Source organism: Equus caballus, chromosome 18, assembly GCF_041296265.1.
Source record: "Equus caballus isolate H_3958 breed thoroughbred chromosome 18, TB-T2T, whole genome shotgun sequence".
NCBI lineage: Eukaryota > Metazoa > Chordata > Mammalia > Perissodactyla > Equidae > Equus > Equus caballus.
Genome location: NC_091701.1, coordinates 34,417,783 through 34,441,382, shown reverse-complemented (window position 1 = coordinate 34,441,382; position 23,600 = coordinate 34,417,783). Strand labels below are relative to the sequence as shown.

The 23,600-nt window shown below is 38.4% G+C and overlaps 1 protein-coding gene across 50 annotated transcripts in view; it reads left to right on the top strand.

Moving 5' to 3' along the window:
* Positions 1-23,600, top strand: part of NEB (nebulin) — a 213,964-nt gene that overhangs the window by 114,173 nt on the left and 76,191 nt on the right. For all 50 annotated transcript variants that reach the window (XR_011428216.1, XR_011428215.1, XR_011428214.1 and 47 more), the window contains exons 87-106: positions 280-384; positions 970-1,077; positions 1,925-2,236; positions 4,229-4,432; positions 4,788-4,892; positions 8,063-8,167; positions 8,266-8,577; positions 9,369-9,572; positions 10,284-10,388; positions 11,227-11,334; positions 12,163-12,474; positions 14,726-14,929; positions 15,274-15,378; positions 18,813-18,917; positions 19,019-19,330; positions 20,031-20,135; positions 21,082-21,180; positions 21,382-21,483; positions 21,623-21,730; positions 22,223-22,534. Coding sequence is in view for 43 of the 50 variants with exons in the window: in XM_070240934.1 (XP_070097035.1) it covers positions 280-384; positions 970-1,077; positions 1,925-2,236; positions 4,229-4,432; positions 4,788-4,892; positions 8,063-8,167; positions 8,266-8,577; positions 9,369-9,572; positions 10,284-10,388; positions 11,227-11,334; positions 12,163-12,474; positions 14,726-14,929; positions 15,274-15,378; positions 18,813-18,917; positions 19,019-19,330; positions 20,031-20,135; positions 21,082-21,180; positions 21,382-21,483; positions 21,623-21,730; positions 22,223-22,534 (3,432 nt within the window). In the remaining 7 variants the exon portion in view is untranslated. The remainder of the gene's footprint in view (positions 1-279; positions 385-969; positions 1,078-1,924; positions 2,237-4,228; positions 4,433-4,787; positions 4,893-8,062; positions 8,168-8,265; positions 8,578-9,368; positions 9,573-10,283; positions 10,389-11,226; positions 11,335-12,162; positions 12,475-14,725; positions 14,930-15,273; positions 15,379-18,812; positions 18,918-19,018; positions 19,331-20,030; positions 20,136-21,081; positions 21,181-21,381; positions 21,484-21,622; positions 21,731-22,222; positions 22,535-23,600) is intronic.

Sequence of the window (23,600 nt, the reverse complement as noted above, 5' to 3'; positions counted from 1 at the left end):
TGTGGGCTTACCTGCCAGATAATCACATGTGAATAAATGGAAAATGATCATTTTACTACCGTGTTTCTGACTCATTTTACATGTATATTATGTCACACATGAATGTATTCTTCTTGTTGAAGTCACTATAGGAAACTGCTAAATAAAACACTAATGAAAACTAAATGTGATCTACATTTATATCTGAAAACATCCAAAGAGAACATTTAATTGAACCTATCATTTTATGTGTGTAGTCTCAGACTTATTTACTAATCATCTATTTCTCATTTTTACCAGCCATTGTATCGCGATGCCTGGGACAAAGAGAAGGCTAATGTGAATGTGCCAGCCGACACTCCCCTGATGCTGCAGTCCAAAATCAACGCCATGCAGATCAGCAACGTAAGGAACCAAACATCCACTCAGTTTACAGTGTGCTCTGCCTAAGGGAACCTTTCGTGGATACACTCCAGAATTTAGCGAGACATTTCCCTACCATTCCTTTTATTTCTAGTCTTTAAGCTAAGGATAAGTGCCGTGTATGTGTGTGTTTGTGTGTGTGTGTATTTGTGCAAGAGTGTGTTTATAATATAAAGATGAGTATTGTTATCTTTGTTGGAAGGAAAAGTGCAGTGGTGTCGCCCAAAATGCAACATAAAAGCATACATAGGCGTGTTTAGTAATATTTATTTCTCTTTTTCGTGGCCCATCATTGATTTTTTTCCCTATAGCACCAAATAATATATATTTTTTCTCATTTTCACATGATTTACTTCTTTAAAAAAAGTTCCTGGGAGGTAACGCTCCTAAATATCATAAAAAATTGACTGGAATTTAAGTTCAATATGAAACCAGCCTATTTTAAAAATCTTAAGGGGAGATTAATTTTCAGTATAACTGTTAACATGTATTCTTGAACCCATCAATAACACTGACTCAGTAGTTCCCTCTTCAGATTGACTGTGACATTGCAATCTCCATTTGCAGAAACAATATCAGCAAGCTTGGGAAGACGTCAAGATGACAGGTTATGACCTGCGAGCAGATGCCATCGGGTTCCAGCATGCCAAGGCTTCCAGGGACATCGCCAGTGATGTAAGAGCTCCTCCTTGCCCAGCCTTAACAAGCACTAACTAGGAGACACACAGGGGGTTAATAATGTACAGATCTTTAACTCAATTCCCCAGAAATTACATTTAAGTCGAATGGAAGTCATTGTTATTAGTGTCTTGTTTTAAAATCCCAAATTTGAGAACAACTTTTATGACAATTTGATGACCCTCTTGCATCTCTGCTTGGTTCAGCTCTTCTTATGTTTAAGCACAGATTTTGATTTTCTTTTCAGTATCTTCTGTATCAGAGGGATACAAGCCCTTACAGAGATTCACTGGGTATAAAGAATTCTGCTGTTTCTTGAAGTGCAGCATGCATAGGGGGTTCTGTGATAATTTTGGGCAGTACATGAACAAGCACTTTTAAAAATAGTTATGTTTGTTTTAATGTGTGCTAGAAAAATACTGATTTTTTCCATTTAAATTTGACTATAAATTTAAAACAAGTTTACACCTTAAAAATACCTTTATTTAAATGAGGAATCAAGTACACTTAAAAAAAAGAATAAAGCAAAGATGGCACTTGTTTGTGGCAAAACATATGAGTAAGGCAAACAGTGAGTGAAGTTTGGGAAACACTGGACAATCCTATGTTAATAGATAATCAGAAGCACAATTCCATCCTTAGAGGTGCTCACCATGTTTTCATGCGTATATACATAGAAGCCAAACCAATGTATCATGAAGTACAGAACCTATAGTATGGATCTATAGAAAATCAGTGCCCAATAAAAGGATAATCTAAGGGAGATAGAGTTATATTGATCAGGCTGTCTAGAAAAACGGAGTTTGGAAAAGCAACTTTTCTTTCTTCTGTTCACATCTACCAGTATCTATACAAAACTACTTATGAGAAGCAGAAAGGCCATTATATTGGACTTCCCAGTGCCAAGGAAGACCCGAAACTGGTTTGGGCAGCAAAAGTGATGAAGATGCAGAATGACAGGCTGTACAAAAAGGTCTACAATGACCACAAGGCCAAGATCTCCATCCCGGTGGACATGGTGTCCATCACAGCTGCCAAGGAAGGCCAGGAGTTAGCAAGCAATGTGGACTATCGCCAGTACCTGCACCACTGGTCTTGCTTCCCCGACCAGAATGACGTGATCCAAGCCAGGAAAGCCTACGACCTGCAGAGTGATGTAAGTGTGTGCTAGCGTGGGGAGCACCAATGAAGGGGTGAGCTATTCCCCAGGAAGGAAGCCTTCCACAGCTTTGCCTGGTCACTCCTTCCTGTGCTCTGGAGAGCACAGCTCTCCCTACAGATGCACTTCCCTTTAGAATCTTACCAAATTTATTAATTGCCTACCCTACTGCTGGGCATATTCAGAAAGTTTTCATTTCCATTGTTAATGGTTACCAGAATTTTTCTACAGATTTGTTGACATGTACAATGTTAGTAGTTTTGAAACATAAGAATTTCCATGGTCCTTCAATTGAAGAATGACAGGGCTGTCTTCATTGAAGTTAATTTTAAAGGTTAGCAGAATGCTAATCTCACTAGTTTCCCTTAACTTGGTGTTCTTCACAATACGGTGTTTCACTGACTTACTTGAACTATTTTTAGATTTACTCATATTTTCTCCCATTTGATTTTTTGGAGATGATGGATTCCATCAGAATACTTATTTCTTGTGTAGAATGAATTCCCTCTTTTGATTATCTGAATTTGGTTCCCTTAAGCTTCAAGAGATGCTTTCTCATAATGAATGAGTTTGTTACGGGACAGTATATCTGTCACTTGAAATGAATTGCCAACTGGTGAATTTAGGCCAATTTCTAGAGAAATGCAGTCTCTTCATTAAAACTGAACCACATTAGTGTAGTAAGGACGTATATCAACCAAGTTCTTAAAGAATGAGGAAGGGAAACTTTAAAATATGTATATAATCCTCTCTGAGAATCCCTTCTTCTGAATTTTGAGTATGGCTCATATTTTACACACTAACATGGATAATATCATTCTTCATTAAGGTAGAAATTTCCCTCCATTTTTCACTCCTCTTATCTTTTTAGCCTGATATTTGTATCCTATTAACTAGCTATTAAAATACCATTTCTGAAGAACAAAATGTTTTTTGATGAAGTTAATAACCGGTGTTTAACATAGAGCAAATTTTTCTGGTTAACTACCTATATCTGGGAAAACAGGTTTAGATAAGCAAGAAACACAAATCCTAATTCAAAGGGAGGTGCTTTTTTGAAAAAAGAAAACCCAACTGAGATCAAAACTGTGGCAAGGCATTGAATTCTTAGTTATCCTTTTCAAAATAGTTATTAAACACACCATGTGCCAAGCACTAAAGAGATCATGGTGAATAAAGAAGAAACAAGAATAAGTTCCTGACTTTAAGGAGTTCACACTGATAACTAAGAAAATAACTAAGAATATCAGTAAAAATAATGAGATGGCTGAGGAAGAACGATCCTTGGCTCTATGCAAAAGAGAGTTGGGGAAAGCTTATCTGAGGAAGTGCTGATTTAGTGGGGATGTGGAGGGACAGCAGGAGTTGTCTTCACGAGGAGGACACAACAGGCATTCCTGCAGTATGAGCAGCGTGGGCCAAGGGGGCTGTTTGTAGACCACAAACTGAAAGAAGGCCAGTGTGCTCAGAATGCACAGGTCAAGGGGAAGCACGCACGAGAGGAGACTGGAGGAACAGGTAGAGACTGATGCTAAACCATCAACGCCTTCTAGTGCACGTTAAGATTTTGATCTTTATCCCAAGACCAAGGGGAAACCATGGGATGAGGGAATGTTGTGACATCAGATTTGAACTGTGAATTTTGTGAAGATCATTCAGGCTGCTATGTCAAGAACTTACTGGAGAGCCCATCGTTATTCCTTTAAAAGTCCTCTTTGGCTAGTATGATGATTATGTAAATGCTATCCAAATTTCTTCCCAAAGAGAGAGTTAGCTTTTTAGAATGTTCACCGGTGCCCCAGAGCAGACCCTCTACCACAGAAAACATAGCAGACAAAACACTGCTGTGCACACGAGGGATTGTGTTTGTCAGGCCATGCTCAGGTTTTATTATTGTTTGTGGAAGATAAAATATAAAACTTCTTCCTTACTTTACCACAATTAGAAAAAAATCGCACTACTTCTACCTAACTTTGTCCTCTTCCCCAGGCTATCTACAAGGCTGACTTGGAGTGGTTGCGTGGCATCGGCTGGATGCCTGAAGGGTCTCCCGAGATACTGAGAGTCAGAAATGCCCAGAAGATCTTCCTAGACAGTGTCTATCGGACACCTGTGGTGAATCTCAAGTACTCAAGCATCGTTGACACTCCTGAAGTTGTCCTTGCTAAAGCAAATGCTGAAAATATTAGTATTGTAAGTCACTTTCCCCCTCTATTTTAAAATTAAGTTAGTGTTATAAATAAATTACAAACAATTAACCTGGTAATCTATTTGTCAGTTAGTAAGAATATTGATGATAACAAACCTTTTAATAGATAATGTTGACAAGGTTGTTTTATTGTTGCTTATTAACTTTAAACAAAAACTCAAAGTACTAATAAAAGCTTTTAATACAGATTTCATATCAAATTTGAGTAATTTATGTGAAAAGATTCTAGATATTTTTACCTTCATATGAAAAGATTTTGAATCAGAAAATTGAAAGTTGTGCATTAGAACTAGACAAATTACAAATTATGAAGTAATTTTGTTGTTTTTCTTCTCATAGCCAAAGTACAGAGAAGTTTGGGACAGGGATAAAACTTCGATCCACATAATGCCAGATACTCCAGAAATTAATCTTGCTAAAGTCAATGCTGTTAACGTGAGCAAGGTAAGTACCACAACAAACTGCCATTTTGTTTGGAAAGCCACCCAACTGGTGCTCTGATATCACCAAGGAACTCTTCATAGCCAAGGCAGAGAAGATTGACTGAATGAGGGTGGGCAAGACTGCTTACCATCAGCCCTTGACCAGGAGTGAGGAGAGGAGCAGATCCCTGGCTCTGAGTCACTGGGCAGGGCCACTTATTGGTGAGCCAATGTCAACACGACAGAAGGGAGAAGGGAATAAGGACAAGAAGGATGAAAGAGGAATGAATAGATACTCAAACAAGAAAGAGAATGAATGACAAATTCAGATGAACTCAAAATAATTACGAGAATTCTTCGCAAAACTTTATACAGATGAATTTAAAACCTGGATCTATAGGGGAATTTCTAGGAAGTTATAAATTACCAAAATTGACCCCATAAAAAGACATTAAGGGGGTTATTAAAGACTTTCCTTCCCCTCTCAAATGCCAGGGTCACCCAGATGATGTCATGGGAGAATTCTTTCAGAACTTCAAGAGATAAACAAACTACCCTAGAGCCCAGTGAAAGAAGGAAAGCCATCACGATTACCAAAACTTGTCAAGGATAGTTCCAGAAATGAAAACTGGAGACCAATAATCATGGGGAAAATCTTAAACAAAACATAAACACATGAAATTCAGTAGTATGTGGATATGCTACAATACAAACAACTAGGGTCATCCAGCAGTGCCAAGAGGGTTCCATATTCAGAAACCCGACAATGTAATAGGACAAAGAGAAGAATGACAGGCTCATTTTGTTAGGTTTAAAAGGTGTGTGACAAAATCCAATATGCGTTCTTCTTTTTTTGAAAATGAAATCTTATCAAAGTGAGAATAAATGAGTATTTTCTCCACATGACTAAAAGAATAAATCTCAAATCAAAGGCCAGTCTCATGCTCAGTAAGTAACCTTCTCATTCAAGTCAGGAATAAAACAAGGGTGCCCACTAACATCACCATTGTTTAACAGTTTCTGGAAGTACTAAGTGGGTAAGCTTCTCATTGAAGCCAAAATAATTACTGAGTAAGAATAAGAGACAAATATTGGAAAGCAAAAGGCAAGATTGTCATTGTTTGCAGAATAAATCATTATATGTCTGGGAGAAGCAAGAGAATCAACTTAAAAATCTATTAGGTAAAATGAGAATTGAGTTACATGGTTAGCTACACAATTCACCAAAGTTCGAGGAAGGTACCACCCTCATGGATCACAAAGGTTCCCTGTGTGTAGAATAAGTATGACTTTAGAAGAAGGATACGACCTTAGTGCAGTTCACCGTGCTTTGGAATTTTGCATCTTTCAAAAAATACTAAATCTTTGTGAGAGAAGGAGCCTGCCAAGCAAAGGTTCCTCAGCATGTGCCAAACTGCACCATCAAGTCGATTGTAATGAGCACCCCGGGAACTAATTTTTTCCAAGAGCTGGGAAGAAAACAAAATTTTAGGGCCCTGATAGATTTTTTTTCAGACCAAATCAGTATTATGGTGCAGTAGACTCTTGTCTCCAAGTGACTGGATGGACAGGCAGTCAGCTCTCCATCCATGTGGCATAGACTCCTCTGCCTCTTCCTTTCAATCCATAGGCGAGAAGTCTGGAAAGTCTCATGTGCTCTCTTTTGCGTGATTAGTTTCTCAGCTGGAAATACCAGAATCCTCCCATTGATAACATGATGTAAGCAAGACTAGTATTCGAAAGTATGCCCAAAGTAAAGTTCATAACTTCAGATATTTAGATATTAATGAGAATGGCTTGCATTTTGGAAGAAATCAAACATCCCATTTGAATGCTAACCAGAATGTAGATTTTCTTTACACGTGGTGTCGCCATTACTTTAACCTCAATAAAATCCACTGTTTAAAACTGTTTCCATCATTTAGAGATTTCAACATTTTCAGAATATTTGTATATAATTTTATAGGTAATTAAGAAAATTCATGTTAAATTAATTTATTTCATCTTCACGTTAAGCACATAAGTAAGATATTTTATTTTGTGTTTATCAGATGGGAAAGTTGAGACTTAAAAAGATTAAGAATGTTAGTAGGTGAAGAGTTAGGTCTCAAGCCCAGATTTTTTTAGTTCAAATAAAAATTGTATTTGACCACATAAACAAAATGTATTACATAAGGAAAAAGTGTAACAATATATGTAATAAAACAAAGTAAATAAACCAAAAATTAAAAATAACATAATGACAAATTTTCCTCAAATATCCTCTGGTATAATACAATAAAATGTGGAGAATACTTTTTTGTTTTGTTCAAAAAAAGTTGAATTTCAAATAGGCTCATCCAAAATTCATGTGAAAACTTGAATGAAAATTCACACATAACTTGTCCATACCCACAAGAATGAGCACTCATTTTTCAGATATACAAAGACCAGGAAACTGTCAATGATTGAAATTCACCTCTCCTTTCTGCACTGTTCAAGCTCCTGTATGATATACTAATCAGTATGATTTCTGAATTATACATTTAAATTACTATTTTTGAGTCTTTCTGACATTTTCAATACAGAATGTATCCATTTAAATATGAACATATATCTTTAAAGTTACCTATAAATCAGTCATTACCTTATTAAACTTCTCTTTACAAACAGAAAAGCACTACATTTAAAAAATGGCTCTTCAATCCATTTTTGCTTCAGCAGGAAGATCTAATATTCCCAAACTATATGCATCATTAACTATATAAGAAGATTTAAGAAACCATATTGGAGGAGAAAAACTCCACAAATGTAAAAAGTTTATGATTCTGAAGATTACAAAATGGAATTGCATTAAATAATTAAACAAATTGAATTTTAAAAATTCAATAATAGCCCATCAATGTCTGAACTTATCCCTGTGCTACCAATACGCCAACGCAAGAAGTAGCTAAACGCTTTGCATGTGCAACTACATCGACGCTATGATTCAAATTAAAAAGAAAGAAATCTTGTCAAGCCCAGATCTTTGGACTGCAGACCTGATTTCATACTCCAGTACAATGGTGAAGATGAGTCTTCCATCTATTCTCTTTTCTTTAACTGGTTCTGGGACTTCAAAACTGCACTGCCATGATGTTAATTCTACTGGAGCACTTGGAGTTATTGGTAAATTTGAAGCTGGAATGATACCTTATTTTTTCTCCTCTTCAGAATATTTACCGGGAAGATTGGGACAAAGTGAAGATGAGCTGCGATGTGCGGCTGGATGCCATCCCTATCCAGGCTGCCAAAGCCTCCAGGGAGATCGCCAGTGACGTAAGTGTGGGCTTGTTTAACTTCTCAGTTTAAGCAAATGCCCTGGGTGCATGAAGTGTACACGCTGTGATCCATCTGCTTTGTTTTTCCCTCTCCAGTATAAATACAAGCTTGACCATGAGAAGCAGAAGGGACACTATGTGGGCACCCCCACAGCTAAGGATGACAACAAGATCCGGTGGGCCCTGATAGCTGGCAAGATTCAGAATGAGAGAGAGTACCGGCTGCCGTGGGCCAAATGGAAGACTAAGTTCCAAAGCCCTGCGGATATGCTTTCCATCACGCATTCTAAACATTCCCAGACTCTGGTCAGCGACATAGATTATCACAATTACTTACACCAATGGACGTGCTTGCCTGACCAGAACGACGTGATTCAGGCCAAGAAAGCCTACGAACTGCAGAGCGATGTGCGTATATTATCACCAGACTCTTGGGGAGATGTGTGTCTGTGTTTAATCACAGGGTATTCCCTAGAGGCATAAATTAAAAAGCAAACTTGACAGAACCTAACATATTTTGTACATTTCATCAAAGGAGAGTTTTTCTGAATATTTTCTATCTTATAGAGGTTTCTTCTTATCTGACAAGGCCTTACTCATCAAGATGAAAATCACTCTCTTATTCTGTGTAATTAGGTAGAGAATTTCAGTCCCAGTTGTTGTGATTCATTACATTTGTGTGATGAGATATCTAAATTTCAGAAACAGATATTCTGTGTAAAGAAATATTGGATTTCAAGTTTATCTGATACATATAGGCAAAATTTGTATATGCATATATATTTTTATACTTAGATAGAGAGGTATACATAGATATAGGTATGTATTTTTTTCACTATACATACTTTTGAGGACCTTTTTCTCCCGAATTCCTATAGATATTATTACCAGTGGTACATAAAAGGCAGATTTCAAATGGTGAGCCCAGAAGCTCAACCTTGTTTAAAAATAAAATTGTGTCCCATTGCTGTCTGTCATTTCACAAGTACCACTTTCAGCCCTGCTCCAATTCCTGTAGGATACTATGAACTTCTCCCAGAGATGTCACATCCAAATATTAACATTTACTGTTGATCCTTGAGTTTCATGCAATTGCCCACCCAACTGATTTAAATAGAGGTAGTGTGTGGTTTGCTAGCATCTTGCCCAAGGGGGCAGATTTGACCTTTCCACACTCTGTGGTCCTCTTCTTCATGTAGAACGTGTACAAAGCAGACCTGGAATGGTTGAAGGGTATTGGATGGTTGCCAGAGGGTTCGGTGGAAGTGATGAGAGTGAAGAATGCCCAGAATCTCCTGAATGAAAGGTTGTATCGTATAAGGCCTGAGGCCCTCAAATTCACCAGCATTGTTGACACCCCTGAAGTCATCCTGGCAAAGACCAATGCTCTACAGATCAGTGAGGTAAGCCGAGTTGATGTTATATTCGGACAAATGGAAGAAGCCTCCACAAAACATTCTAATTGTGAGCTTTAAACTGCTAATACCAGCGGTAGAATCTTACATGCATGTATCCAGATAGATTTCATATAGTCAGTCAGTTAACAGGATACACATTTTGTTTGCTTAGATAATTCTTTGGTCACTATAATTGTGGTAGCATCTTCATGTTCCACAGACTCTGATGACACTTTGAACACATTATGAGATCTTGACTGTAATACAGGTCCACAAGTGTGATCCCGTGATCACAAAATTGCCAGCTCCTAATTGCTATTTAATCATGACATAAGTTGAAAAGTCCAAGGCAGCCCCGATATTTTTCATTACGATAGTTATTTGGGCCAAGAAAAGTAGGACTTGATCAGCAATGTGGATGGTCATAGATACCTGCACTGTGGGCTTACCTGCCAGATAATCACATGTGAATAAATGGAAAATGATCATTTTAATACCATGTTTCTGACTCATTTTACATGTATATTATATCACACATGAATGTATTCTTCTTGTTGAAGTCACTATAGGAAACTGCTAAATAAAACACTAATGAAAACTAAATATGGTCTACATTTATATCTGAAAACATCCAAAGAGAACATTTAATTGAACCTATCATTTTATTTATGTAGTCTCAGACTTATTTACTAATCATCTATTTCTCATTTTTACCAGCCATTGTATCGCGATGCCTGGGACAAAGAGAAGGCTAATGTGAATGTGCCAGCCGACACTCCCCTGATGCTGCAGTCCAAAATCAACGCCATGCAGATCAGCAACGTAAGGAACCGAACATCCACTCAGTTTACAGTGTGCTCTGCCTAAGGGAACCTTTCGTGGATACACTCCAGAATTTAGCGAGACATTTCCCTACCATTCCTTTTATTTCTAGTCTTTAAGCTAATGATAAGTACCGTGTGTGTGTGTATGTGTGCAAGAGTGTGTTTATAATATAAAGATGTGTGTCCTTATTTGTGGGAAGGAAAAATGCATTAGTTTTACCAAAAACACAACATAAAAACTTACATAAGCCTATATAGTAATATATAGTTGTCTTTGTAACAGCACACCATTGATTTTTCCTTTTTAAGCCGAATAATATATATTTTTTCTCATTTTCACATGATTTACTGTCTCCTAAATTTCCTTCTTTAAAAAAAAAAAGTTACTGGGGGGCTGGCCCCGTGGCTGAGTGGTTAAGTTCGCGCGCTCCGCTGCAGGCGGCCCAGTGTTTCGTTGGTTCGAATCCTGGGCGCGGACATGGCACTGCTCATCAAACCACGCTGAGGCAGCGTCCCATATGCCACAACTAGAAGGACCCACAACGAAGAATATACAACTATGTACCGGGGGGCTTTGGGGAGAAAAAGGAAAAAAAATAAAATCTTTAAAAAAAAAAAAAAAAAAAAAAAAAAAAGTTACTGGGAGACAACTCTCCTAAATGTCATAAAAAATTGACTGGAACTTGAGTTCAATATGAAACCAGCCTATTTTAAAAATCTTAAGGGGAGATTAATTTTCAGTATAACTGTTAACATGTATTCTTGAACCCATCAATAACACTGACTCAGTAGTTCCCTCTTCAGATTGACTGTGACATTGCAATCTCCATTTGCAGAAACGCTATCAGCAAGCTTGGGAAGACGTCAAGATGACAGGTTATGACCTGCGAGCAGATGCCATCGGGTTCCAGCATGCCAAGGCTTCCAGGGACATCGCCAGTGATGTAAGAGTTCCTCCTTGCCCAGCCTTAACAAGCACTAACTAGGAGACACACAGGGAGTTAATAATGTACAAATCTTTAACTCAATTCCCCAGAAATTACATTTAAGTCGAATGGAAGTCATTGTTATTAGTGTCTTGTTTTAAAATCCCAAATTCGAGAAGAACTTTTATAACAATTTGATGACCCTCTTGCATCTCTGCTTGGTTCAGCTCTTCTTATGTTTAAGCACAGATTTTGATTTTCTTTTCAGTATCTTCTGTATCAGAGGGATACAAGCCCTTACAGAGATTCACTGGGTATAAAGAATTCTGCTGTTTCTTGAAGTGCAGCATGCATAGGGGGTTCTGTGATAATTTTGGGCAGTACATGAACAAGCACTTTTAAAAATAGTTATGTTTGTTTTAATGTGTGCTAGAAAAATACTGATTTTTTCCATTTAAATTGGACTATAAATTTAAAACAAGTTTACACTTTAAAAATACATTTATTTGAACAAGGAATCAAGTAGACTTAGAAAAGAGTGAGGTAGAGATGGTACTTGTTTGTGAAAAAACATGTGAGTAAACATTGGGAAACACTGGACAATCCTATGTTATCGGGTAATCCAAAAGCACGGTTCTTGCCTTAGAGGTGCTCACAATATGTTCAGGCATATAGACATAGAAGACAAACCAATGTATCAAGAAGTACAGGACGTATAGTATGGATTGAAAGAAAGATAGTGCCCAAAAAACGTAATCTAAGAGAAGGAGAGTTATTTTGAGCAGGCTGTCTAGAAAAACTGAGTTTGGAAAAATAACTTTACTTTCTTCCATTCACATCCACCAGTATCTATACAAAACTACTTATGAGAAGCAGAAAGGCCATTATATTGGACTTCCCAGTGCCAAGGAAGACCCGAAACTGGTTTGGGCGGCAAATGTGATGAAGATGCAGAATGACAGGCTGTACAAAAAGGTCTACAATGACCACAAGGCCAAGATCTCCATCCCGGTGGACATGGTGTCCATCACAGCTGCCAAGGAAGGCCAGGAGTTAGCAAGCAATGTGGACTATCGCCAGTACCTGCACCACTGGTCTTGCTTCCCCGACCAGAATGACGTGATCCAAGCCAGGAAAGCCTACGACCTGCAGAGTGATGTAAGTGTGTGCTAGCGTGGGGAGCACCAATGAAGGGGTGAGCTATTCCCCAGGAAGGAAGCCTTCCACAGCTTTGCCTGGTCACTCCTTCCTGTGCTCGGGAAAACTCAGCTCTCCCTACAGAAGCACTTCCCTTCAGAATCATACCAAGTTTGTTAACTGCCTACCCCACTGCTGGGCTTCTTCGGAAAGTTTCATTTTCATTGTTAACGGTGCTACCATGATTTTTCTGTAGATTTGTTAACATGTGAAGTGTTTGTGGTTTATTAAATACAAGAACATCCATGGTCCTTTAACTGAAGAAAGACAGGGTTGTCTTCTTTGAAATCAATTTCAAAGGTTAGCAGAATGCTCCAAACTCACTAGTTTCCCTTAACTTGGTGTTCTTCACAACATGGTGTTTCACTGACTTACCTGAAGTATTTTTAGATTTACTCATATTTTCTGCTCATTTGATCTTTTGAGATGATGGATTCCATCAGGATATTTATTTCTTGTGTAGAATGAATACCCTCTTTTGATTATCTGAAATTGGTTCCCTTAAGCTTTAAGAAATACATCTCATAATAAATGAGTTTTCTATAGGAAAGAATATCCATCAATTGAAATGAGTTGCCAACTGGTGAATTTAGGCCAATTTCCAGAGAAATGTAGTCTCTTCATTAATCTGAACCACGTTAGTGTAGTAAGCACTGTATATCAACCAACTTCTTAAAGAATGAGGAAGGGAAACTTTAAAATCTGTATATAATCCTCTTTGAGAATCCCTTCTTCTGAATTTTGAGTATCCATCATATTTTACACACTAAAACATATAATATCATTCTTTGTTAAGGTAGAAGTTTTCTTATATTTTTCACTCCTATACTAACTTTTTAGCCTGATGTTTGTATACTGTTAACTAGCTACTAAAATACCATTTCTGAAGAACACAAAGTTTTTTGTTGAAATTAATAACTGGTGTTTAACATAGACCAATTTTTTCTGTTTAACTACTTACCTACATCTGGAAGGGAAAACAGGTTTAGATAACCAAGAAAATACAAATCCCAATTCAAAGGGAGATGCTATCTTGAAAAAAGAAAACCCAATTTAGATCAAAACTGTGGAATTAGGGATTGAATTCTTTTTTTCTTTCTTTCTTTCTCTCTTTTTATTTTTTTGTGCTGAGGAAGATTCACTGTGAGCTAACATCTGTGCCAATGCTCCTCTACTTTGTATGTGGGTCACTGCTACAGCATGGTCACTGCCAAGCAGTGTAGGTCTGCACCCAAGACCCGAACCCAGGCTGCTGAAACGTAGCACACCAAACTTAACCACTGGGCCACAAGACGAGCCCCAGAATTAAATTCTGAACTGTGCTTTTCAAAATACTTATTAAACATGCCACGTGCTAGGCATTGGGCTTAGCGCTAAAGAGATCATGGTGAATAAAGAAGAAACAAGAATAAGTTCCTGACTTTAGGGAGTTCACATTGATAAGTAAGAAAATAACTAGAGAATATCAGTAAAAAATGAGATGGCTGAGGAAGAACGATCCTTGGCTCTATGCAAAAGAGAGTTGGGGAAAGCTTATCTGAGGAAGTGCTGATTTAGTAAGGATGTGGAGGGACAGCAGGAGTTGTCTTCACAAGGAGGACACAACAGGCATTCCTGCAGAATGAGCAACGTGGGCCAAGGGGGCTGTTTGTAGACCACAAACTGAAAGAAGGCCAGTGTGCTCAGAATGCACAGGTCAAGGGGAAGCACGCACGAGAGGAGACTGGAGGAACAGGTAGAGACTGACGCTAAACCATCAACGCCTTCTAGTGCACGTTAAGATTTTGATCTTTATCCCAAGACCAAGGGGAAACCATGGGATGAGGGAATGTTGTGACATCAGATTTGAACTGTGAATTTTGTGAAGATCATTCAGGCTGCTATGTCAAGAACTTACTGGAGAGCCCATCGTTATTCCTTTAAAAAGTCCTCTTTGGCTAGTATGATGATTATGTAAATGCTATCCAAATTTCTTCCCAAAGAGAGAGTTAGCTTTTTAGAATGTTCACCGGTGCCCCAGAGCAGACCCTCTACCACAGAAAACATAGCAGACAAAACACTGCTGTGCACACGAGGGATTGTGTTTGTCAGGCCATGCTCAGGTTTTATTATTGTTTGTGGAAGATAAAATATAGCATAAAACTTCTTCCTTACTTTACCACAATTTGAAAAAGATCCCACTACTTCTACCTAACTTTGCCCTCTTCCCCAGGCTATCTACAAGGCTGACTTGGAGTGGTTGCGTGGCATCGGCTGGATGCCTGAAGGGTCTCCCGAGATACTGAGAGTCAGAAATGCCCAGAAGATCTTCCTAGACAGTATCTATCGGACACCTGTGGTGAAACTCAAGTACTCAAGTATCGTTGACACTCCTGAAGTTGTCCTTGCCAAAACAAATGCTGAAAATATTAGTATTGTAAGTCACTTTCCCCCCTATTTTAAAATTGTTAGTGTTATAAATAAATGATAAATTATTAACCTACTGATCTATTTGTCAGATAGTAATGATGATAGGAAGAATTTTAATAAGCAATGTTGGCAGAGTTGTTTTATTGTTGCTTATTGATTTTAAACAAAAACTCAAAGTACTAGTAAAAAGTATTAATAGAGGTATATCAAATTTAAGTAACTCACGTGAAAAGATTTTAAAAGTTTTTGTCTTCATATGAAAAGATTTTGAATCAGAAAGGGTGAAAGTTGTGCATTAGAACTAGACAAATTACAAATTATGAGGCAATTTTGTTGTTTTTCTTCTCATAGCCAAAGTACAGAGAAGTTTGGGACAAGGATAAAACTTCGATCCATATAATGCCAGATACTCCAGAAATTAATCTTGCTAAAGTCAATGCTGTTAACGTGAGCAAGGTAAGTACCACAACAAACTGCCATTTTGTTTGGAAAGCCACCCAACTGGTGCTCTGATATCACCAAGGAACTCTTCATAGCCAAGGCAGAGAAGATTGACTGAATGAGGGTGGGCAAGACTGCTTACCATCAGCCCTTGACCAGGAGTGAGGAGAGGAGCAGATCCCTGGCTCTGAGTCACTGGGCAGGGCCACTTATTGGTGAGCCAATGTCAACACGACAGAAGGGAGAAGGGAATAAGGACAAGAAGGATGAAAGAGGAATGAATAGATACTCAAACAAGAAAGAGAATGAATGACAAATTCAGATGAACTCAAAATAATTACGAGAATTCTTCGCAAAACTTTATACAGATGAATTTAAAACCTGGATCTATAGGGGAATTTCTAGGAAGTTATAAATTACCAAAATTGACCCCATAAAAAGACATTAAGGGGGTTATTAAAGACTTTCCTTCCCCTCTCAAATGCCAGGGTCACCCAGATGATGTCATGGGAGAATTCTTTCAGAACTTCAAGAGATAAACAAACTACCCTAGAGCCCAGTGAAAGAAGGAAAGCCATCACGATTACCAAAACTTGTCAAGGATAGTTCCAGAAATGAAAACTGGAGACCAATAATCATGGGGAAAATCTTAAACAAAACATAAACACATGAAATTCAGTAGTATGTGGATATGCTACAATACAAACAACTAGGGTCATCCAGCAGTGCCAAGAGGGTTCCATATTCAGAAACCCGACAATGTAATAGGACAAAGAGAAGAATGACAGGCTCATTTTGTTAGGTTTAAAAGGTGTGTGACAAAATCCAATATGCGTTCTTCTTTTTTTGAAAATGAAATCTTATCAAAGTGAGAATAAATGAGTATTTTCTCCACATGACTAAAAGAATAAATCTCAAATCAAAGGCCAGTCTCATGCTCAGTAAGTAACCTTCTCATTCAAGTCAGGAATAAAACAAGGATGCCCACTAACATCACCATTGTTTAACAGTTTCTGGAAGTACTAAGTGGGTAAGCTTCTCATTGAAGCCAAAATAATTACTGAGTAAGAATAAGAGACAAATATTGGAAAGCAAAAGGCAAGATTGTCATTGTTTGCAGAATAAATCATTATATGTCTGGGAGAAGCAAGAGAATCAACTTAAAAATCTATTAGGTAAAATGAGAATTGAGTTACATGGTTAGCTACACAATTCACCAAAGTTCGAGGAAGGTACCACCCTCATGGATCACAAAGGTTCCCTGTGTGTAGAATTAGTATGACTTTAGAAGAAGGATACGACCTTAGTGCAGTTCACCGTGCTTTGGAATTTTGCATCTTTCAAAAAATACTAAATCTTTGTGAGAGAAGGAGCCTGCCAAGCAAAGGTTCCTCAGCATGTGCCAAACTGCACCATCAAGTCGATTGTAATGAGCACCCCGGGAACTAATTTTTTCCAAGAGCTGGGAAGAAAACAAAATTTTAGGGCCCTGATAGATTTTTTTTTCAGAGCAAATCAGTATTATGGTGCAGTAGACTCTTGTCTCCAAGTGACTGGATGGACAGGCAGTCAGCTCTCCATCCATGTGGCATAGACTCCTCTGCCTCTTCCTTTCAATCCATAGGCATCATTGCCAGGAGAAGTCTGGAAAGTCTCATGTGCTCTCTTTTGTGTGATCAGTTTCTCAGCTGGAAATACCAGAATCCTCCCATTGATAACATGATGTAAGCAAGACTAGTATTCGAAAGTATGCCCAAAGTAAAGTTCATAACTTCAGATATTTAGATATTAATGAGAATGGCTTGCATTTTGGAAGAAATCAAACATCCCATTTGAATGCTAACCAGGATGTTGATTTTCTTTACACATGGTGTGGCCATTACTATAATCTCTATAAAATCCACTATTTGAAACTGTGTCTATCATTTAGAAAGCACAACTTTTTCAGAATATTTTATACGATTTCATAGGTAACCAAAAAAATTCACGTTAAATTGATTCATTTATCTTCACACTAAGCACATGAGTAAGGCATTTTACTTTGTTTTTATCAGATGGGAAAGTTGAGACTTAAAAGGATTAAGGAATTTGCTCATGTTCTCAAAGTAGGTGAAGAACTTAGGTCTCAAGCCTAGATTTCTTTTTAATTAAAATAAAAAATATATTTGACTACATAATCAAACAAAAGTATATTATGTAAGAAAAAAGAGTGTAACTATATGTAATAAAACAAAGTAAATGAAAAACAAAAAATTAAAAATAACATAATGACAAATTTTCTTTAAATATTCTCTCGTTTAATACATTTAAATGTGGAGAACACTTTTTTGGACCAAAAACAAGTCAAATGTTAGAATAGATCCTCTCAAAATTCATATAAAAATTGAATGAAAATTCACATATAACTTGTGCATACTCACAAGGACAGAATTTATGTGAGCACTCATTTTTCAGATATGCAAAGGCCATGAAACTGTCAATAATTGAAATTCACCCTTCTGTCTGCACTGTTCAAGCTCCCATAATGATTGGTATGATTTCTGAATTATACATTTAAATTACTATTTCTGAGTTTTTCTGACATTTTCAATACAGAATGTACCCATTTAAATATGAACATATATTTAAAATTTTTCTCCCTCCTTTTTTCTCCCCAAATCCCCCCAGTACATAGTTGTATATTTTAGTTGTTGGTCCTTCTAGTTGTGGCATGTGGGATGCTGCCTCAACATCGCCTAAAGAGCGGTGCCATGTTCTCGCCAGGATCTGAACCCTGGGCCACCAAAGCAGAGCGCGCGAACTTGACCACTGGCCACAGGGCCGGCTCCTGAACATATATTTTAAAAGTTACTTGTAAATCAGTCACTACTTTAACAAACTTCTCTTTACAAACAAAAAGTGCTACAGTTAGAAAATGACTATTAGATCCACTTCTGCTTCAGCAGGAAGATAATATTCCCAATTAATACGATCATCAATCATATAAGAAGATCTAAGAAATTCATTCGGGAAAAAACTCACAAATACAAAAAATTTATAATTCTGAAGATTACAAAAATGTATTGAATTAAAAAATTAAATAAATATAATTATTGAATTAAAGAAATTTGGTAATAGCCCATTAATATCTGAACTTAAACTTTATTCCAGTGCTACTAATACACCAATACAAGAAGCAGCTAAACGCTTTTACATTAATCATGAATAGCTATGTAAGGCTATGATTCAAATTAAAAAGAAATAAATCTTGTCAAGCCCAGATCTTTGGATGCCAGACTTGATTTCATATTCCAGTACAATGGTAAAGATGAGTCTTCCACTTATTCTCTTTTCTTTATCTGGCTCTGAGACTTCAAAACTGTACTCCTATGACATTAATTCTACTTAAGCCCATGGAGTTATTGGTAAATTTGAATCTGGAATGATACCTTATTTTTTCTCCTCATCAGAACATTTACCGGAAAGGTTGGGATGAAATGAAGATGAGCTGCGATGTGCGGCTGGATGCCATCCCTATCCAGGCTGCCAAAGCCTCCAGGGAGATCGCCAGTGACGTAAGTGTGGGCTTGTTTAACTTCTCAGCTTTTTAAGCAAATGCCCTGGGTGCATGAAGTGTACACGCTGTGATCCATCTGCTTTGTTTTTCCCTCTCCAGTATAAATACAAGCTTGACCATGAGAAGCAGAAGGGGCATTACGTTGGCACCCGTACAGCCAAGGATGACAACAAGATCCGGTGGGCCCTGATAGCTGGCAAGATTCAGAATGAGAGAGAGTACCGGCTGCCGTGGGCCAAATGGAAGACTAAGTTCCAAAGCCCTGCGGATATGCTTTCCATCATGCATTCTAAACATTCCCAGACTCTGGTCAGTGACATTGATTATCACAATTACTTACACCAATGGACGTGCTTGCCTGACCAGAACGACGTGATTCAGGCCAAGAAAGCCTACGAACTGCAGAGCGATGTGAGTGGGCTGCGTTTTAGCATGTGCTGTCCTATCGTTTGCCATGATTCCAAGAAAGTTTATGACATTCAGTCCTTGTATCATCACTTCATGTCTTTATATAGCCAAATATTTGATTTTAGTTAGACCTATATTATGGTATCAAAATCATCAAAGACATGAAGGACCTAGACTTCGTATCAAGAAATAAATGGTACGGTGAATATAGTTCCTAACTGTACCAGATTAAAGACAACTACTGTGAAAATATTATTTCTGTAGAATTTAGGTAGCAGTTGAGGTTTATACTATAAGTAAAATGTTGGCAGTCCATAGACAGGATGTAGGTACAGTTATACTTTTTTAATTGATGCAGTGTTAAAAATTTTTCAATTAAGTGGCCAAGGTTTTTAAATCAGGAAATTTTGTGTACAGATCTAAGATTTTCCATTTCTCTTGAAAAATCAGAGGATGGAGCTCTGAATGTGCATTACCCCTGGCAACAATAACCTAGAGATGAAACGAGGCTAATGCCCTTTAAATAGAAAAGATGTCCCTCAGTTTGTCATGCAACCTGGCCTCCTAATTAGTTTGCTTGTATTCCCTGCCTGGCTGCTTGAGTAGGTCATCCTTAAATTGTGTTTCTCCATCAGACCAATGGATAGAGTAAGTTGGACCATGCGGTCGGGTTGGTGAATTCATGCCCGACTTGTTTTCACAGGCTGTTTACAAGGCCGACTTGGAATGGTTACGTGGAATTGGGTGGTTGCCAAGTGATTCCGTTTCTGTCAATCATGCCAAACATGCCGCGGATATCTTCAGTGAGGTATTCCAAGATTTTATCCTGCCATTCGGTACATTTCCTAAAAGAGTGAACAAAAGTCCATGAGCCAAAATGCAGTCATTCCCTATCATCAATCTTAACAATTTCAATTGCTGTCATTTAAGCTTGATATTCATTTTTCCTAAATAATCCCTATCACATTATGGGACCACATCCATAACATTATATCCAGTGCACTCGTTGATGCTTGGAATTGTGTAAATGAAAAACTTCTTTTGTCAGCAATGACAATACACTTTGGAGAAGTTTGTCCAATTGAAAAAAATGTATTGAGTATCACGATACAGATAATGATCCATTACATGACTTCAGGAGCTAAGCAAGGCTGCTACTTTAAAGTCTGTGGGACATATAACAAGCCCAGCCAGCCCCGGGGGTCTAGTGGTTAAGATTCAACACTCTGACTGCCATGGCCCTGGTTCATTTCCTGGTCAGGGAACCACACCGTCCGTCAGTTGTCATACTGTGGCGGCTGCATGTTGCTGCGATGCTGAAATCTATGCCATTGGTATTTCAAATACCAGCAGGGTCACTCATCGTTTTAGCAGAACTTCCAGACTAAGACAGACTAGAAAGAAAGAATTGGCCACCCACTTTCAAAAAAATTGGCCACAAAACCTTATGAATAGCAGTGGTGCGTCGTCTGATATAGTGCCAGGAGGTGAGAGGATGGTTCAAAAAGACTGTGCAGGGTCACTCAGGAGTCAGAATTGACTGGACAGCGCTAACACTATCAAACAAGAAGGCAATCCATTTGTTAAAAAATAAACTGCTCAGAAGAAAGCCAAATTGCCAGGAAGATGCCATTGAAATATGGTGCTCTACGCTTCTAGCAGAAAGGATTCTTAAGTCTATCGTATCTTTCTCAGCTCACACAGGACCAGGACCAGGGACCATGACTATCTAAAAGATATTTTCTTTCCCATAGAAAAAATATCGCACAAAAATAGAAACTCTCAACTTTACTCCTGTGGATGACAGAGTTGATTATGTGACAGCGAAACAAAGTGGTGAGATCCTAAATGATGTAAGTACATGGCTGTTTTTCTAAAATTATCCAATTGTGAAGATGTCATTTCCAAAGCCTTTCCACCTACTTACACTCAGCATGCCATCGTTGTCTGAGATACAGATTGTAATCATTGAGATGACTGATGCTAGCATTTGATTGAACAATATTTTATTTTCTTAACATCAAGTCACTCACCCCATTGTCTCTTGTTTCTAGATTAAATACCGGAAAGATTGGAATGACACCAAATCAAAGTACACCCTCACAGAAACCCCCCTGCTGCACACTGCCCAGGAGGCAGCCCGGATACTGGACCAGGTAGGGATTTTACCCAGATACCTGGACTTTGTGTGGGGACTGAGGACCAGAATGTAACTATGAGAGATGCATGCACACGAGTTATCCCTCCATTTTGACTCCTTGGTTTAACTCTTTATTGTCGTTTTCTGTCTTTTAGTATCTCTACAAGGAAGGCTGGGAGAAGCAAAAGGCCACAGGTTACATTTTGCCTCCGGATGCTGTGCCGTTTGTTCATGCCCATCACTCTGGTGATGTTCAGAGTGAGGTAATTTATGCTGCTATGAGTGCACTTTGCAAAGGCTGGACCTTATCTGTGCGGAAACCCAGTTATGCTAAGGCATAGCACCTTGGAGCATTCCTTGTCAGCTCGGCAGCCCGGCTGGGCTTGGGGATGGTTGGAGTACCTGCTCCCTCTGATGCTTTTCCCATGGGCTGTGGGCATTCTTCTTCTTCTTGGCTTCTTTAAAAGCTGTTGATTTTTTTCTTTTTACTTTTTCTTCTCTTCCCTGGCTTCCCTAAAATCTCTAGGCCTTCAAATAAAACATTGCCAGAATTAGAAACAAATATATATTTTTCTACTTTTAAATGGATAGCTCTTCATATTTATTTATTTATTTATTTCAGTGTTTTTTGTTATTTATTCTTGGGGAGGGGGTTGACACAAACAACTTGGAGGCTGACTTTGCTGATGTTTCAAGCCCCCTTTGCCTTGTGTGCTTGTCAAAGCTGATGGAATCTCTGTTCTTCTTCCCACCAGCTGAAATACAAAGCTGAACACGTAAAGCAAAGAGGTCATTACGTTGGTGTCCCGACAATGAGAGACGATCCTAAGCTGGTTTGGTTCGAGCATGCAGGCCAGATTCAGAATGACAGGCTATACAAAGAGCAGTATCATAAAACAAAGGCCAAAATCAATATACCTCCTGATATGGTGTCTGTGCTGGCTGCCAAGGAGGGGCAGACCCTTGCCAGTGATATTGATTACCGTCATTACCTGCATCAATGGATGTGTCATCCTGACCAGAATGATGTTATTCAGGCAAGGAAGGCCTATGACCTACAGAGTGATGTAAGTGATCTTTGTTTCTTAATTATCTAGAAATGCATGGTATGCTCTGAGAATTATATGCAGCATCCTGGAATCATCAGTCTTTGAAACTTGGAGCCATAAATATTTAGTTTGTTCCCAGAAGAGAATTGAGGCTGGATATGAAGTAAAGAAAGATCAAGAGCAATGATTGATGGACATCTTTGCCTACTGGCTGTGTATTTCTGAATAACTTTCAAAGTCAATTTTTTAAAAATCTGCTGCGTTTGTACCATCTCTGCCATCAGCAACTTCTCACTTGTGTTTGCATGGAAAATTATCAACTGATTGAATATAATAATTGGCTTGGGTGGGAATTGAGATTGAGATAGGATTTTTCCCAATATTAGATGGTAGTATAGTCAAGGACCTGGGAATGCCCCATTCTTGCTTTGCCAAGCATCTCATTCCTCAAGGCCTTTATAAAGGAGTTGCTTTCAAGGAATCAAAGCAAAAGGGACACAAAGTTCTGATGAGCCACATGAGGGCCCAGAATCCCTCATGCAGAGCTTTTGTAAGGCTAGGAGAGAGACTATGACTTAGGCCACCTTGCACTGAAGCCTGAATCAAGATCTGTACCCGCCACCGGCAATCTGTAGGGAACATAAATGTGATGCTCAGGTGCACCAAGGAGCTAACCCTACCTGGGTCTTCTCATCATTTCCAAAACTGAACCAGGAAGTCAAAGACTGCCTGCAGCGTGGGTGCTGAACTTGAACATCCCACCTCACTGGTTGCTGCAGCAGAATGAACATTGTGGAACTTTAATCACACTAGCAACTCCTGTTCATTTGGTGTGGGGTGGCCTGAGAGAGCCCAGGAGCTGGGTGGGGTAGGGTAGAGATAGGCTTGGCTGGAGGGGTGACTCCCTCTACCCTTCAATACATGAGCATTTATTCAGATAATTTCCTTTATTTGGTCTAAATGTCCCACATATTTCTATATAACTAAACATACCACGTCCATCTAAAATGACAACCTTGTTGGTAAAACTTTCTCTTATATTCATAGCTGAAAACAACGGCTCCCTGCCCTTGGCTCCCATAGC